Source organism: Sminthopsis crassicaudata, chromosome 5 (genome assembly GCF_048593235.1).
Source record: "Sminthopsis crassicaudata isolate SCR6 chromosome 5, ASM4859323v1, whole genome shotgun sequence".
Lineage (NCBI taxonomy): Eukaryota > Metazoa > Chordata > Mammalia > Dasyuromorphia > Dasyuridae > Sminthopsis > Sminthopsis crassicaudata.
The window spans coordinates 127,983,582-127,999,033 of NC_133621.1; the positions used below are offsets into that span (position 1 = coordinate 127,983,582).

The 15,452-nt window shown below is 31.7% G+C and overlaps 1 protein-coding gene across 1 annotated transcript in view; it reads left to right on the forward strand.

Moving 5' to 3' along the window:
- LOC141543252 (ankyrin repeat domain-containing protein 26-like) overlaps positions 1 to 15,452 on the forward strand; it is a 98,324-nt gene that overhangs the window by 35,608 nt on the left and 47,264 nt on the right. The window contains exons 10-14 of the mRNA XM_074268192.1: positions 1,650 to 1,726; positions 8,137 to 8,369; positions 11,682 to 11,828; positions 14,499 to 14,532; positions 15,104 to 15,242. Of these exons, the coding sequence (XP_074124293.1) occupies positions 1,650 to 1,726; positions 8,137 to 8,369; positions 11,682 to 11,828; positions 14,499 to 14,532; positions 15,104 to 15,242 (630 nt within the window). The remainder of the gene's footprint in view (positions 1 to 1,649; positions 1,727 to 8,136; positions 8,370 to 11,681; positions 11,829 to 14,498; positions 14,533 to 15,103; positions 15,243 to 15,452) is intronic.

Genomic DNA, 15,452 nt, shown 5'->3' on the forward strand with positions numbered 1-15,452 from the left:
AGTGGTTTCACATATTAAGATTTAGATTTTGTTCTCTCTGTGTTTTGAAACGATCAGATTGATTTGGTCTTTTTTTTTTTTTTAAATTATTTATTTTGTTGCATATATATATGAAAATTCACTTTTTAAAAACATATTTCCTTGTGAATCATATTGGGAGAGAAAAACCAGGGCAAAAGGGAAAAATCACAAGAGAAAAATAAGGCAGAAGAAAGGGGGAAGGAGGCAGGGAATGAACATAGCATGTATTGATTTACATTCAGCTTTCTACAGCTTTTTTCTTTTTCTTTTTCTTTTTTTTTTTTTTTACAGTAAGCTTTCTGAATGTAGATGATGTTTTCCATCCAGAATTTTTTGGGATTGTCTAGGTAATCCTGAACAGAACCAAATCTTTCATGGTTGATCATCATATATTCTTGCTATTACTGTGTACAATGTATTCCTGGTTCTTCTTGTTTCATTCAGCATCAGTTCATGTAAATCTTTCCAGGTCTCCCTGTTTACCATTTTTAATAGAATAGAATACCATAATTTATTCAGCCATTCCCCAATTGATGGGCCTCTATTCATTTTCCAGTTCTTTGCCACCACTAAAAGAGTTGCTAAAATACTTTTGCACATGTGGGTTCTTTTCCTTCCTTTATGATTTCTTTGGAATGCAGATACAGTAGTGGCAATGTTGGGTCAAAGGGTATGCACAGTTTGATAACACCTTTGAGCATAGTTTTAAATTGCTCTCCAGAATGTTTGGATCAGTTCACAATTCCACCAGCAATGGCTTAGTGTCCCAGTTTTCCCACATCTCTTCTAACATTTTTCATTATCTTTTCCTGTCATGTTAGCCAATCTGAGAGGTATGAAATGGTTTCTCAGAGTTGTTTTAATTTGCATTTCTCTAATGAATAATTTTTAGAGCATTTTTTTCACATGATTATAGATGGCTTTAATTTCTTTATCTTCAAATTATGTTCATATCTTTTGACCATTTATCAATTGGGGAATGACTTGTATTATCCAAAGAAGTCTAATCCACTGGGCTCAAACAATGATCATTTTACTCACAAGAGAGAAGGAAGAGGTTGTTGCTAAACCCTGACTCCCAATTTCCAATTCCCATCCTCATGATGCTTTCTACTCTTTAATTTATCTCATTGCTTTTTCCCACCTCCCCAACTCTATTCTTTGTTCTCATGTACTATCTAAAACTATATTAAGGCTATTAATCTCTACCTTCTGGTCTTTGGTCATTGAGAAAGTCCATTAATCCACTTTATTCGTTACTGCTAAACTAACTGATAAATTGATCAGGCACAGACATTTATCTCTTAGTTTATTTTTAATTTTCAAATGCAGTAGTTTCAGCTAGATTAATTATATACATAAATCTTTATTAGCTTCCTGTGATTTGTTCCTGTGAAATGAGTATCTTATAAGAAACTTAGAATGTAGAAGTAGTTTGTAATTACAAAATAATCAGCAAAATGCATAATTAGTAAAGTTGACATTTGTTGCATTTTATATTTTATCTCAAAATAGATTATAATAGATAAATTATAGCTGTCATGAATGCCATTTCTATTAATAGGGTAGAATTTAACTCTTATGATAACTCTTAACTAAAATAAAATTTTACTTAAATATCAATTTAGATTCAACACAAGAATTAGAATTTAAAGAATTGTCAGAGGGAAGCCAAGAATGTTTTGATAAAAGTGATCAGAAACAGGTATGGAAAATTGATATTGGAATTTTGATATTTCAGTTAAAGTGCCATTCATATTAATTTTATTGAAAGTTTTTCAGAACTCAGTGTACTTTTAAATGCATTTTTGCCTTATTTGACGAACTAAAATTTTCTTTGGAGATACAGAGACCAGCCCCAAAACTTCAACCCTAGTTGTGTAATAATAGAGTAAAGGAAGAGTTCCTGGATAGTGTTTATGCTAGCATTTTTATAAGTTGTTTACTGATAAGACATTGATTTAAAATGTTGGATCATACTTTGCTCTTTGTAGGCAAAATAATTGTGATAATAGAATTGCCATGGCTATGGATATGGATGAAAGAATATCCTAGTCCTGATTTTTTCTTAAAGTCATGCTAAAATTATTAATTTCTAAAGGCAAGATAATAACCTGGAATATTATTATCTGGAAATTATGTCATTTTAGACAAGTACATTAAATTCTATTAATGTATTAAGATGTTAAGGTATGGCATTAAAAATGCCATTAATGATCCAAGTAATCTAGTCTATCCTTAACCCCAAATAATGTATACTGACTGTAGTATTTCCCAAAAGTAGTTGAAAACCTGTAACTGAAAAGTTATTACCCAAATGTTATGGCCCATTGTATATATCAATAGCTCTAATTGTTGGGGATGTTTTCTTCATGTTAAGCTATAATTTATTCTCTCATAACGTATAACCAGGACTTGTGATCCTGACTTAAAGAATCATTTTGAACAAATCAAACTCTTCTGCATTCTAATCCCCTAACTATTTAACCTCTATTATTCTGGCATCCCTTAAATCTACTCTTATAGGCTAGACATCCCCACTTGCTTAGGAAACCTTTCTATGATATGCATCATTGGATGACTTATAAGGCCTCTTTTAGGTCATCCAAACTGCATTTTTCCAGTGTCCTATTCTAAGCATGATAATACATGTGTTCTGACTAAGACAGAGTAGAGGACTGATATATCTCACTAAGGATGCTATACTATCTTTGCTGAAAAGATCTTGTAGCCACATCATATTAAACTTATAGCCCATTAATAAATACTTCTAGGTCTTTCTCTCATGAACTTCTATGAAAAACTGCTTTGGCCATTGTGTATATATTTAGGTGATTTTTTTTTTTTAATCCAAGGTCAATATTTTACATTTATCCCCTTTAAATTGCATCTTGTTAGCCACCAGCCCATTGTTCTAATCTATGAAGATCCTTGGGAATCTCTGTCCTGTGACTATCAGCAACCTTTTGCAATTCCATGCCATCTACAAATAATCACTTCACCCTCATCAACATCAAAATGTTGAATAGAATAAGCACTGAAGATAAAGCTACCTACTGTCCTCCAGCCTGAATTAATATTCTTTGAGTCTTTACAATGAAGCTGCTCCACACTTATCAAATTTTCCTTTAATACAGTCTACATTTTTCTTCTGGTCCACAAAAGTCTAGTGAAAAACTTTTTCAAATGATTGTTAAAATCTAGGCACATTGTGTCTTTGACATTCTATACATTTAGTCTTCTTTCTAATCTTTTATTCTTTAGTGTACTGACAAATAAGAGTATAGCCTAGCTCCCTTCTTAATTCTATGCACATGGAAACTTGCAAAGAACCAAAGGGGAATTGGCAAGCTGTAACTATTAGGTTATAGAAAGTAGTGTGGCTGTGTTTCTTTATATACCAATGGTAATTGCTTCAGTCAAAATCTTTATCTTTAAATTATATGTTGATTTTATATTGAATATGAGAAAAAGGGAAACAAATAACCCCTATTGTTTACCTTCATTTTTTGAAAGTAATTTCTTTCTTTTTTTTAACATTTCAATAGTATTTTGCTTTTAGTATTTATTATTAAATTTATTTATTTATTAAATTATTATTTTTTTATTAAATAGTATTGAATTTCATTAAAATTTCTTTAAAAAAGGGAAACTTATAAGTTGTCTAATAATAACTTTTTTAAAAATGAGCTTTAGAAAATTTCCCTCTTTAGAAAATTTCTGAAAGCATGCATGTACTATTTGATTACTTAGGCTAGAATTTCCCTAGGAATCAACAACTTTCATCCTTTTTCTAATTCCAAGGAAACTCCTTAGTAAAACTCCTAACTACTCAAAGATTTTGGATAAAGATTCTTTATTCCAATGTGCAAATTAGTTTCAGTGCCTTGTCATGCTAATCCTACTCATATAACTTGAATGAAATAGGGATAGTGTCAGGATGCCCCAAATACTAGAGCCTTCCAGCAATGTCTTTCTTAAAAGAAAGTAGAGAAATCCTGGAACCTATGGATTCAGATATTCTCTATAAATTAGAATCTTATCTTGAGAATCTTTTGATCATGTTTCACTTAGTTGGTATAACTTGCACAGTCAAGAGGCAAGAGAAATACAGGTCACCTAGTCTTATTCTCCCACACAATCTTTGTAATAACTAGGTTCCAGTTCACAACTAGGGCCTTCAATCCTATATGTTGTCTAGCCTACACAGTTTTATTCATTAGACCACTGCCCTATAAACAACAGCTAAAATCATCATTCTAATGAGATTTTTTATAAGTCAAACATTTATTACTGTATAACTTATCCTCAGTAATTATTTGTAGAACTTTTCTCAGAGGATTGCCCAAATAACACTATAATGATCAATTAATCAGCTAATTGAAATCTTTTTTAGAATGAATAGATTTCAGCTCAAGGATGCATTAATGCCATAAATGCAATTAAAAGTAGTGATGATCTACTTTTGAGCCCTTCCTGTTAAGTGAAATGATTCTATTAATTATTAATTAATTGTTAGAGAAATGAAGAACATAAATGCTTTAGAAGGTAGTATGTACCCTAACAGTGGATGTCTCTAGCTGTATGCTTACTCTCAACTCTCAAAGTATATTGAGGATGAAATTTTTGTCCATATATAATGAACTTGTTTTCTTGATCTATGTATTTGGAACATATAGTGAAGATCAGTCAAATAAAATGATGTGATCTTCACTTACATATACACTCTACACACTTTACAAACAAGCTAAGAAATTGGAGATATTCCCTTCCACATAACATCAAAATATTAAAAATGCACCTGGATAAAGAAATAAAGCATGATATGAAAAGATTTAAAAATGAGTTAGGAATGTTGTAAGTAGAGTTCTGATTTTGAAGAAAGAAAAAATATAACTACAAAAAAGTTACAGATTCATAGCCTCATATTCTACATTGTATTTTTTCTCTTCATCCTGTGTAATTGAGTTTTCATATGATTAAAATGCTACGTTTAAGTACTTCCTATGTGTAATAGAATCCCTTAATGAATTATGTAAAATATACAGAAAGCCTTTTTATGGTTTTATTTTGGTGATTTGAATTATTCCATATGATCCATAATATTTGACAAGTAAAAAAGAAACTTTCTAAAGTAGATGTGCAAACTGAAATATTAGGTAGCCAAAAGAAAGATAAGCTTAAAGATAATTAGACTCTGTTTTTTTTTTTTTTTTTTTTTTTAATTTTTGGCAAGGAAATCAGGGTTAAGTGACTTTCCCAAGGTCACACAGTTAGTATTAAGTGTGTGAGGTTAGATTTGAAGTCAAGTCTTCCTAACTCTAGGGCTGGTGCTCTGTCTACTTCACCATTTAGTTGTCCCCTACCTAAAGATAATTAGTACACAGGTCTCAAAGAAATGTAATGAACTCAGATTCTTTTTATTCAAATTCTTGTTATAATTTATATATGAAAGAATTTTGCTTTTTATGGACATTTTAATTTTCTTAACCAAGTATAAGATGTGACAAGATACTGAAAATATAAGCTAACATTGGGAAATTCCTTAATAAATCCATCTGATAGTCCAATCAATACTTTTATTATGATTTGCTTTATTCATTTTTACTGATTTTGCTAAAATAATTAGACTTTAATTTTTTTGCATTTCAAAACAAAATGACAGATTAATAAATGACAGAGTTGGGACTAAGCCTAGATCTTCTGAATACAAGTTAAATGCCCCTCTTCTTTAATTTACTTGTTTAAAAAATACTTTCATTTGCTAGATATTTATCATTTTAGCACAAAAATAACATAAAATGTGAGAAAAGATGGAAAAATAATGGCAAAAGACTGACATGATGTATTTGCATAATTGACTTTCTTTAGATACTATCCTACTAGCACAGTTCATTTAATCATTGAATTTTATTTCTTGGAAGGGGCTTTTTCAGTCAATACGTCAAACCTACTTATTTTATAAATGAGGAAACATGAAATTCAGAGAGGTTACATTACATGGCCTGGATCTCTTGGCTCATTCATGCATTCACCTGGCTGCTTTATAATTATCCTTTCACAATAATAATTCAAGATATAGCAGAGAATAGTGGTTAGAAAGCTAAGCTCCTTCAGTTATTCCTGGATTAAGTCTTGCTTTTGGCACATACTAACTGTGTTGCCCTGGAGAAGTTCATTGACCTCAATCAGGCAACCCTGAAACTAGAAGCAAGGACTAATCTACATTGAGTTTACTCATTTACTCATTACTCATTTGTAATGCCAGAGAAACTGAGGCAAGATAGAGATTAGAGAGTTTTTAATATTTTATTTGAGAGAGATTTTGCTGGGAGCAAAAAAGGATCCATGTTGCCCCCAGGGCTGAATAAGACTCTTGTCTCAAAGTATCCAGCAGTGAGTGAAGGATTCCAGGGATTCTTATAAGGCTCCAGTGATCAGTGGAACAAAGCAAGGTGAGGTTAGAGCTCAGGTGAGCGGGATCTTCTAGGAATGAACCATAATTTGGTTCTGACAGGTTGGGAGTAAATAAGTAAATCTTGATAACTTGGGAGGCTAGGAGTCAGAGGGTGTCACCATCTTCATTTTCTGGCCTTATGGAATGCTAGTAGTCAGGGATAGTTATTTTGTCCTAATTTATATCAGTTCTAATGGTCAGGAAAGGGCGTTGCCATTGAGGCAGAACAATTCAGGGAAACTGTAATAGAACAATTAGAGAATTAAAGAAAACTGTGGCATAACACCTATATTCATGAAATCATAGGTTCTGTACAAAAAATAATAGCCATTTGTATTTTTATATAACTTTTAAATTATCCATTATCTCACTTGATCTTCATTACTATTCCTATAAAGTAGGTGTGATCCATATTTAGAAGTCAGGGATATTTAAGCTCAGAAAATTTAAATGACTTTAGGAAATGGTGACATGTTATTTAAGCCTAAAGCTTCTGACCAAGCTCAATGTTGCTCCTCTTTCGCTCTCTCTCTCATTCTCTCTCTCTCTTTCTCTCTCTCTCTCTCTCTCTCTCTCTCTCTCTCTCTCTCTCTCTCTCTCTCTCTTCTCTCTCTCTCTCTCTCTCTCTCTCACACACACACACACACACACACACACACACACACACACATATAAATATATACATTTTTTTAAAGAACTAAATAATGCAACTTTATTCTTAAGGTATTTTCTGAATAAAATGTGGGGACATCCACCCAGTGCACTAAAATCTGCCACTAGTTTATTAGTATGATTTTAACCAAGTTTATTTAATGTTTGGGTAAAAAAATGTATTTTTATCTTTAAAATGATAGATTTAGACTAAGATTTTTCCCATATTAAAAAAGATTATACTTCTTTGAATATGCACAGTGAACAGCATTGATTTTCTAGAATGTAGCAGTCACAATGCCTATATCCTACTTAATCTACTCAATTTCCTATGTTGTTATGAGGGCTGATCCTATATTTCAGTGACTACCTTCAGTTTTTTCTTCATTAACTACACAGTAAGGAATAAGAAATGAGAAATGGGATGGGAAATACCCATTGTATGGTGGAAAATAAGGAAAGATAATTATTTCTGTTCTCAGCTTTTTCATTGTGGGATCAATGTAGAAAATGTAAAAAAGACTGCAAATGAATCTGAATATGTGCCATTGTATCTCTTTGTCCCTATCTGCTTGTTAAAGGGCAGAAATTAAAGAACATGAAAAAAGGATGAGAAAACAAAATGCGATAACAATCAGGCTATCATTTTGAAAGTTGAGTGAATTTTTCTTCTGTCAAGCAAAATTTATTTTAAAATGACAGTTTTTCTTCCAAAAAAAAATTGAGAATAATATATTTAGGTTGATATTTCAAAATAAAAGTAGGAAAATGAAAGGCCTCATGGCATAATGGATAGTGAGCTTCTGACATATATACAGGCAAGTCATTTAACATCTCTGTTCTAGACAACTCTGCAACTCTTTAAATTGCATTGGCAGAGGCGATTTTCTCTTCAGGTATTTCCTTGTACTATTTAAATCACAGGTTTACCACTTGTCCCTAAGTAAGAAAATAAATATTTTTTAAATAAAGTGACAATTATGCTAAATATTAAGAATTCCTTTTAGGTTAAAGAGAAAATGAAAAAGCATCAACATAATGAAGTGGAAACATTGAAGGAAAAAGATGGTGATAAGTTAACTGAAAGTATAACAACTGTCAAAGTTAATGAGCTATTTTCTATGGAGAGCAATCACCATGGTAAACATGAGGAAAATAAAATCCCTGGAGAAAAAATTCCAATAAAGACCATTTCTTTTTCAAAGAAAAATTCAGTACCTGTGCACTATTTTCTAAAGGGGTAAGTTTGTCAAAATATTTAACTGGAGTATTATTATCAATTACTAATGTTAATGGTAAGTTCAGTTCGCTCTAAAAATCTGCATTCAGATTCACTATGAATTTTCTTGTTTTTTATCAAGAAAGTCCTACGAATGTGTGTGTGTATGTGTGTGTGTGTGTGTGTGTGTGTTTGTGTGTGTGTGTGTGTGTGTGTATTTCTCTTTTGCTTTCAGTATTTTTTTTCTTTTGGAACTGTTTCATCAGTGTCTATGGAGGTAGCCGTTGATGAGATTCAGAAGAATAACATGCAATATAAGATATGGGTGGCAAAGAGCAAAGCAAGATATTTTCCAAATAAGTCCCAATGAGAAATGAAAATGTTTATAACTACCCAAAAAATCAGATGGATTGTCTTAGTAGTTAGAAAATTTCCCTTCAGTAGAAGTGTTCATGAATGAATCAATTTAAGTTCTTATCATATGCCAAGAAGTGAGGGTTGAAAAAAAAAAAATCAGGCAACCTATATTCTCAAGAAACTCCCAATTTGAATTACTGATATGCAAAAGACAAAAAAGAACTTCCCACCAACCTACCATCATGGCTGGGGCAGGGGAAGGGTTAGGAGCAGAGAAGGTTGGTAGAGGGCAGAACTGAAGAGCCACATGGAAGAGGATTCTAATTCTTTCCTACAAGGATGGGGCTGAGAAGAGAAAGGTTTAATGTCCTTCCAGAATAGGGGGGAAAAAAAAGGGAACTAGCAGAAAGATAGAAAGAAAAGGGCTCATGTAACATTAGCCCAAGACCTACTAGTGCTCATGAGTTTTGGACAAGCTGAGAAAGAGCAAAAATCAGGTAACTGCTACCAAAAATTCATAGGATCATAAGATGATTAAACACACACACACACACACACACACACACAGGAATATGGTAAAGATTTGGATTGTATTTACTAGAAGACCTCTAAAGTTCCAACTCAAAGGAGTTGGAATCTGGATTGGCATTTAGAAAGTCAAGAGAATGTTAAAAAAAAAACACCATTTATTTTATTAACATGATAGATAATTTAATAATAGCATTAAATAAATCTATCATAATTTATTTCAAGAGCAAATAAGTTCATGTTGAACTTGAACTTATTGAGCATAAGTTCAAGATGACAATAATATACAAACATAACATATTGGATAGTCACTGAAAAGGGCATCTTTCCCTGCCTCAATGCCAATATTCATACATTTTGACCTCGGGATGCAGACAGAAAGTCGTCTACTTTTCCTTTGATTAATAGGAAGTAACCATATTAAATTTAACTATAAGAGACAGTAAAGCTATGCACAGTTGAGAGAAAGAATACTTTGTTTATATATGAGCCTCATTTCCCAATATATATATATATCTCCTCACCCTTCCAGAGAAATATCCCTAATCACCACATCAGTATTTACACTGTATCACACTGATAGTCCTCTATCCTGCATAAGTGGAAGAAGGTACTTTCTCATCTACATCAAGCTTGAGCATTATAATTTCACAGCATTCAGTTTCAGTTATTTTATTGTCCTTAATATTTATGTTGCTGAAGCTACAAATTATATTTTTCATTAAAAATATTCATGCTTCTATATAATTATTATTTCTAACCAAATACAATAATCCATTACATTAACAGACCACAATTTGTTTAGCCATTCCCCAGTCAGTGATCTGCTATTTTATCTATACTATAACTATCTATACAAAAACTGTTACTATAAAAATTTTGTTGTGAATATGTTGGTTTTATCTAGGACTTTTCTTGCCATTAGGTAAAAATACCTCATTGCGGTATATGTTTTAGCAGTGGGAGAGAACAATAATTCTAAAGCATCAAAGAAATTTTTGTTCTTTGGAATTTTGACTAAAAAAGCATGGTAAATTGCAAGAGAACATTCTATTCAAATTCTGTGAAATCTATGAATAAAGTTAGGGGCTAGAAGAAATTGATATCAAGAATTATTACATAATGTGCTACATGTTTATTTGTTTTTTTCCCAATAAAATTGTTCTTTGATAACTTATCAGAATAGGAAGGCAAAGGTATATGAACAGAGCAATTGGTATATTTGTGAGGTCCAATCAAGCAAAATCAAAGAACTATCTTCCCACATTTCTGATTATTAATTGCTCACTAGTTTTGCATGCATGCATGCATACACACACAAATACAACAGAAGAATGTGCTAATTTCTAAGTTGGTCCATTCCTCTTTAAATAAGTCTTAATTGTTTGGAAGTTGATTGTTTTTTGTTTTTCATATATTAATCCTAAATGTGTTTCTCTTGACTCTAGTTCCTACCCTTTGTAAGAACAATTCAATATAATAGCCCTTAATACATATATTCCAGTTTTTCATCTTCTCTTCTCTAGGGTAAACATCTGCAATATTTTCAGTTGCTCCTTATTTGACAAGATCCTTATTTCTCTCCATCCTTTTTTCTTTCCTCTCGATAAATTCTGAGTGCTAAATTTCTTCCTAAAATATATCTTCCAGAAATGAACACATTCTTTGAATATGTTCTAACCAGGGCATAGTATAATCACCTGCCTCCTTTTGGATTCTATGCCTCTTAGAACTCAGCACATTACCATATTAATTTTTTGGACTTCATCTTGGCATTGTTGGCTCATATTAAACTTACCTTGATAAATCCTTGATATTTTGTATACAAATTGTCTAATCACAACTACTCGGTTTTGTCTTTTAGCCAAAATGTAGCCAAGAAATGGGGAACATTGTATATCAAAAAAAAAAAAAAAAAAAAAAAGGAAGAAAAACAAGCAGAACATTCCTAGACATAATGAACTAGTCAGTGATAATGCATTTCTATGTACTTGCAGTGGTGACAGAACACAGCAGGATTGACACTATTGTCCATAGGAATATGGTTTTCATCATACAAACTTAAGCACTAGTAATGCCAACCTTGGAGTCAGAAGATGTTTCCACTCTCCTACTGTCCTAGCATTGATTGAGAACTGAAAGACACTAGAAGGATCATGTAATCCAGCCTCCTTATTTAGATTAGTGGTTTTCCTAAGGTCACACAAGTGAATCTCATTGGAAGGACCCTGCATTCTGAGTTGTGGGAGAACCTTTTTTGAATAAAGAAACTAAGCTGGAATGTCAAGGAGTATCACAGCTAGGCAGGGCAGATTTGATGCACTATAAAAGACAGTGGGGGGCATTAAAGGTTTATGATCTGGGGAATGATATGATCAAAGTCTTATTTAAGGAAGCTTAAAATGAAGTATTTAAAATAAATTTCCCCCATGTTTTTGCCATGCATAGGAAAAATGTAAAAAAGCCTCAAAATGATAAATGGATTGTCAAGGATCCTGGTATGACTTCATCTTCTGAAAAGGTGAATTCCTCATCTGGCATCCTACACCATAGCTATGACAGCAGTTTAAGTGAAGCAGATCATTATGAATTAAGGTAACTACTACTACATATATATACATACATACATATATATATATATATACACACACACATATACATATACATACATATAAATATATATATGTTAGAAGTATATATACTTTTGATAGTTGTAGAAGACTGTTGTCCTGATATTGTTTGTTCTGACAGTCGGGGGCATGAGACATATGCACAATAGCACTTTTCTCTTCAGGTAACTGGATTCCAAATGTCAGGAATGCTAGTTATTATGGTAAAACTAAGGGGTCCGGACTCCCCCTTTATATATATGCCACACTACTTCCCACTGTTTGATACTTGAAATTCCTGTTTTTTCCAGCATAACAAACCAGTTGCAATGATACACTCCAATTTACTCATTGTGATGACACAATACAGCAGGAACAACATTAGTCCACAGGAATATGGTTTTCACCATACATACCTAAGTACTAGTAATACTAACCTTGGAACCAAAGATTAAAGCTGATATTTCTACTCTTCTATTGTTTTAGCATATTTTGAGAGTTGGAAAGCACTATCGGGGTCATGTAATCCAACCTTCATTTTTAGAGATGAGATTTTCCTAAGGTTTTCCTTAGGTTACTTATATGAGTGGAAAGAGGCAGAGCCAGGGTTTGAACTCCAGATTCAGTCCACAAGATAAACATTAGCAGTGGAACCTAGAACATATCACACATTTGTAAAATGAAAATGATAATACTTGGGTCATTAGCAGGATTGTTGTAAAGAAAGTACTTTGTAAAGTGTATTTTATGTATATTATATTTCTCTTGCATGCAACAGAGTCTTCTGCTAATAACTGCCATTATTATAAAAGCTTTTATTAAACAGATCATATTTCTGGAACTACTTGGCAATAGATGTAGAGACAAAGATTAGGCTATAGCTGAGTAATAGATATATTCTGTTTAATTTACAATTATTTTAGTTGATTAAGCCCCTGAATAGTGCTAGAACCCATTTTCATCATCTCCAATTCACCATAATTCACTTCTAAATTTTTTTTCTCCTCCTATATAGAATATTCTCTAATTAGGTCACTGATGTTAGAATATCTTATTTTTTTAAATACCTAGAAAGAGCCATCACTGTTTCATAGAATTTCTTTCTGAATTTTGTTCTATTTAATCGTATTTAAATTACAGAGGATTTTTATATGATCTCATCAACATGAGTAATTTTTCTAGGGGGAATTACCATAGCTTCTCAAAATGTCATAGTAATATGCACATCCTCTCATATTTCTTGCACAATCTATGCTTAAGATTAGTGTGCACAATATCTAATGTGTTGGTAAACTTATTTTTAAAAAGCAGTAATCACATACAATGTGAAGAGTATTTTTCCAGGCCCTAAGAAAGGTGAATAACACAATATCTGACCTCTTAAGAGTTTATAACATAGTATATTGAATATACATACATATGTCTTGAATTTTAAAAATTGTGATTATGATGGTTACCATGTATAATACTTTCTAACACTTAGAATGCAATCAAAAATTGCTGACTCAATTGATGATTCAGTTCATACTAACAATAGTTATTTAGTGTTCTGTCCAAATTCTTGTTATTTTAGAATCTTAACAGAGTTTGGAATATAAATAATTGAAAATCATTGGTATTCCATCATATGTTGATTTTTTGGCTCACATTTATTTTGAAAGTAATCCCTCAGCCTTTTTATTAATGGAAGAAATTCAAATGATACTTAAATAAATATTATTTGTTTGTTTTAAAAACTTTTCAGGAGGCAAAGATAAAACATTTATTATAAGTTAAGACCATGAGATTACATGCTGCTATATATTCTGTGTCTTATGTAATTGACTAGAAACATTAAAAAGCATATGATTTTTTAAAAATAATTAATTTTAAAATATTTTATTTTTTCAAGTACATGCAAAGATAGTTTTAAACATTCACCTTCACAAAATCTTGTGTTCCAAATTTTTCTCCCTCTTTTCCCCTCTTCCCCTCCCCAAGACAACAAGCAATTTGATACAGGTTAACTTTGTGCGATTCTTCTAAACATACTTCCATATTCACTGTACTGTGCAAAGGAAAAAAAGTCTATATCAAGAGAGAAAAAAAATCAGGGGGGAAAAAAGCAAGTAAAAAATAACAAAAAAAGGTGAAAATACTATGCTTTCAGACACATTTAATTGCCATAGTTATGACTGGAAGTGGATGACAACTTTCTATCACAAGTCTATTGGAATTGTTTTGGTTCACCTCATTTTTGAAAAGAGCCAAGTCTATTTCAATTGATCATTACATAATCTTGTTGTTACTGTGTATAGTGTTCTCTTGGTTCTGTTCACTTCACTTAGCAGCAGCAGTTCATATAAGACTTTCCAAACTTTTCTGAAATCAGCCTGCTCATTTCTTATAAAACAATAATATTCTAGTAAATTCATATGCCATAACTTAATGAACCCTTCCCCAACCGAGGGGTATCTACTTGATTTCCATTTCCTTGCCACTACAAAAATGGTTGCTTCATCTGGGTCCTTTTCCCTTTTTTATGATCTATTTGGTATACAGACCTAGTAGAAGAACAAAGCATATGATTTTCAAATGAAACACTTAAGATAAGTACAAACTTGATGTATATTTTATCTATCTATATTTACACTAAGAGGAATTATTTCTCCTTTAGGTCTGCAAAGAAAACATTGGCTGGGAAGAATAAGGTACTATAAAAATGCTAGAAAGATAAATTGTTTAGAAAATAATGGCTGTTTCAATGAACAAGTAGGACCTCTTTTCTGCATTATAAAGTATGAGTATTTAATCTGAAAATGGATACAAAATAGATACAATATAGTGAAATGTGCCTGTTGTAAATGCTAGAAAGCTAATTATGTTCCTAGATTTTCTTTCATCCCCCTAACCATTTTATTATATAAATAAAAATTGAGACCATTTACTATTTATAAGAGATATTGTGACTATTTGTGATTATTTTCTTAAGATTATTAAATAATTCAGCTTTTAGATAGATAATTGGCCTGTGAATCCATCCTTGGGCTATTAGCTAGCTGTATTGTATGATTCTGGATAAATCACCTAGTTGTTCTTATATAGCCTGTTAATTAATTTGTAAAATAATTATTAGTACTTATCTCACAAAATGGTTTGTTGTGAGGATGCCATGAGGTAATGTATACAAACTTCTATGAAAATCTTAGTATTACATAAATGTTAGCCATTGTTATTTTTAAAAGTTTTTATTATTTTACAATACTTTTATGTATTTTATAGGATAAAGTATTGATGTCTTCAGATTATCTTGATGATCTTACTCAGTCATCTGACATAGCTACAGAGGATTATGATTTGCCTCCCTCAAACTATAAGAATGTTATATTATTAATTGAACAACTTAGTGCTGATTGTAAAGGTAAGAATATTTTTAAATTTTGTAACAGAATACCAGTGCTAAACAGAAACCAAAGATGTGTGTTTATTCAAGAAGATAACACTGATGCCCTATTCTATTGACTGAGCAGAACAGAGGTGACTGAATTCTTAGAATCTAATCTTGCCAAGCTGAAAAGGATTTTGTTGGCTTCAGAGTAACGAATTTTTCAGAAAAAAGTGCTTAAAGATG